Source organism: Stegastes partitus, unplaced genomic scaffold, assembly GCF_000690725.1.
Source record: "Stegastes partitus isolate 25-593 unplaced genomic scaffold, Stegastes_partitus-1.0.2 Scaffold753, whole genome shotgun sequence".
NCBI lineage: Eukaryota > Metazoa > Chordata > Actinopteri > Pomacentridae > Stegastes > Stegastes partitus.
In genome coordinates, this window is record NW_007578484.1 from 266,173 (window position 1) to 268,991 (window position 2,819).

At 43.4% G+C, this 2,819-nt stretch overlaps 2 protein-coding genes across 2 annotated transcripts in view; one reads left to right on the forward strand and one right to left on the reverse strand.

Annotated features, from left to right (window-relative positions):
• The window catches only part of LOC103364513 (acyl-coenzyme A thioesterase 4-like), a 9,010-nt gene extending 8,204 nt beyond the window's left edge, over positions 1 to 806 (forward strand). The window contains exon 11 of the mRNA XM_008291656.1: positions 798 to 806. Within this exon, the coding sequence (XP_008289878.1) occupies positions 798 to 806 (9 nt within the window). The remainder of the gene's footprint in view (positions 1 to 797) is intronic.
• cunh12orf56 (chromosome unknown C12orf56 homolog) overlaps positions 590 to 2,819 on the reverse strand; it is an 18,581-nt gene continuing 16,351 nt past the window's right edge. Inside the window, exon 14 of the mRNA XM_008291647.1 lies at positions 590 to 1,057. Coding sequence (XP_008289869.1) covers positions 946 to 1,057 — 112 coding nt within the window. The 3' untranslated portion in view covers positions 590 to 945. The remainder of the gene's footprint in view (positions 1,058 to 2,819) is intronic.

A 2,819-nucleotide genomic window follows, 5' to 3' on the forward strand; every position in this document is an offset into this window, starting at 1 on the left:
GAGAAATACAGATTCAGAATACATGATAACTCACAACATAGCTAATTATAACAAAACTTTATCATTTTGTCAAATTTGTAGTGATTTAAACTACAACTATGATAATTCCTGACTTAAGCAGAGACTTGTAGCAGAAAACACTGATTGTTTGGTGAAATTAAACTGCCAAATATTTCTGTATTGTTTTTGGTACTAAAATTACATGTTGCATGTTGTATAAAAAACATGTTTATTTCATGTATGAATAAACAGTTTGAGGAAAAAAAGAAATGTATGCTGAAGCGCTAGCTCACGTTAGCCATGTAGCGAGCTAACTTCCATCAGTGAAAACAAATGTCTTTCATACAACTTCCATTTATTTATAGTGCACATCACCTGAGGAGTCTTTGCACACTTTACAATAACTTTAAAATATCAGGCATACATGTAAACTGAACGTTTATGTAGAGCGGTCTATGTACCGTACGGTGGTCTGAAACCTGTCAGGATCGTAGCAGGAACTGGTGACATGATGTCCTGCTGGTTTCTTTTTTTTTTAAAGATTTATTTTTGAGTTTTTCTGCCTTTAATGATGGTTGACGGTGAAAGAGTTACAGAGAAACATGGGGAGGAGAGTGAGGGAATGACCTGCATGAGCCACTGGCTGGACTCGGACCGCCGCCGCTGCATCGGGGACTATAGCCCCTGTACGTTGCCCGTCCTACCCGCTGAGCTATCCAGGCGCCCGTCCTGCTAGTTTCTAACAGGGGACAGACTTGCAGCACTGTCTTTGTAATATAAATATTATCTCTCCTTAGAGTCAGTAAATGAAAATACAGAAACTTTCCGTAGACGTTCCTTCGGCCGTACAGCTCAGACTCTGTAAAGGCACACTTTCTCCAAAGTCCTCCGTCCGTCGGCGTGTTCTGAACACGTATAAAGTCGTAAGAGCACATTCGTGTTGGATCATCTGCGCAGCATGAGAGTCAGAATATTTTCCACCAGTCGCAGAGTCGGTCGGCTGATCGGATACTGAGACGGCAGCTTCTCCTCAGCACACGACGGCTTCACCGAGTACCTGGAAGGAGGAAACAGTCCGTTATCCTTCAGTTCAGATAGCAACTGAAACTTGTCATTTTCAGACATTGACACTGTTTTATAGAAGAGGTTTACTATACCGTTATGCTAGTTAACTGTTACCTGAGCTATGTTGTTAGCTGTGTTTGTATAGATCTTGCTGTGTATAGTTAGCTGTTAATAGCTGACTTGTTCCATGAGTTTCAGTTACATAGTCGGTAGTTTTTCTCTAATTTTTAGCTACGTAGTTAGCTGACTTTAGCTAAGTAGCTAGCTGTCTTTCAGTGACTTTATCTGTGTAGTCAGCTAGCTGACTTTAGCTGTGTGTTAGCCGTTTTTCTCTTACGTTACCTGTGTATTTAGTTTTTTCACTGACTTNCTTACCTTTGTACCATTTCAAGCTATTCATTGGACTTGTACAACTTGAATTGCAATAAATAACTGGAAAAATTAGGGTGTTCTAAAACTTTTGACCGGTAGTGTACTTCTATTGTCATTACGTGAACACATGAATTTACTGTTTTGGCTGGGTGAGCATAGATACTTCTTCTATTTAGCCTGAAGTCCACCATGAATTTGCCACAAATCTAAAATCCAACCACTTAGTCCTCACTAGCGTCATGGGGGGCTGGAGTCCGTCCTTGCTGACTCAGGGCGAAGGCAAGGGACACCCTGGACAGGTCACCAGCCTATCGCAGGGCCACATACAGAGACAAACAACCAAGCACATTCACATTTACCCCTGTGGGCAATTTAGAATAACCAATTAACTTAGCTGGAGAACCTGGAGAGAACCCATGCTGCATGCAGAAAGATCCTGGCCATCCTAACCGGTACGCAAACCCGGGATCTTCTAGCTGCAAGGCAAGCTTCACTTTTTAGCAACATAGATCCAGATCTGTTTGAATTACTCTCAAACTTCAAGATCTGATCCATGATTCAGAGCTCATTGTGCTGGTGGGTTTATTGGTCAGTGTTGATTAAAACTACTTATAAATGTTAAGCTGTATTGATCTGTTGTGCTCAGGATGGAGGCCATCAGCTTCATATGATGATTGACCATGAATCTGCTTTAGCCCAGTGACTCTGATCAAGGATTGTGTTGTGCTAAATAAAAGTGTGATGGCTGGCATTGGGTGTCTGCTCAGAATTTGCAAACTGATGGCCCCGATTCTTTAGTTGGATGCCCAAGAACAAACTGGAGAAACTTTCAGTTCACAGATGTAGAATTTATTGGGTCACAGGTCGGAGTGACAGAGCTTTCTCAGATCTATCAGAAGAAGCCCCGATATCCGGAAATCCATCCATCCATTATCTATACACCGCTTAATCCTCATTAGGGTTGTGGGGTGGGCTGGAGTCTATCCAAGCTGACCTAAGGCGAAGGCAGGGGACACCTGGACAGGTAACCAGTCTATCACAGGGCTACACTTAGAGACAGACAACCAAGCACACTCACATTCACACCTACGGACAATTTAGAATCGCCAATTAACCGCAACATGTTTTTGGACCTTGAAGCCGAAGAACCCAGAGAGAACCCACGCTGCACAGGGGACTCACATGGAGACTCCACACAGGAAGATCCCGGGTGTCCTTACCGGGACGCGAACCGGTGACCTTCTTGCAACAGTGCTACCAACTGCGCCACCTTGCAGCCCGATATCTGGAAATGATTCACATTTATGTTCTTGGGCTGGGACTGCCCGGTACAGGGGTTGGTCTCGTATGCAACCGGGTTTAATTGGCCAGTTACCAATGAC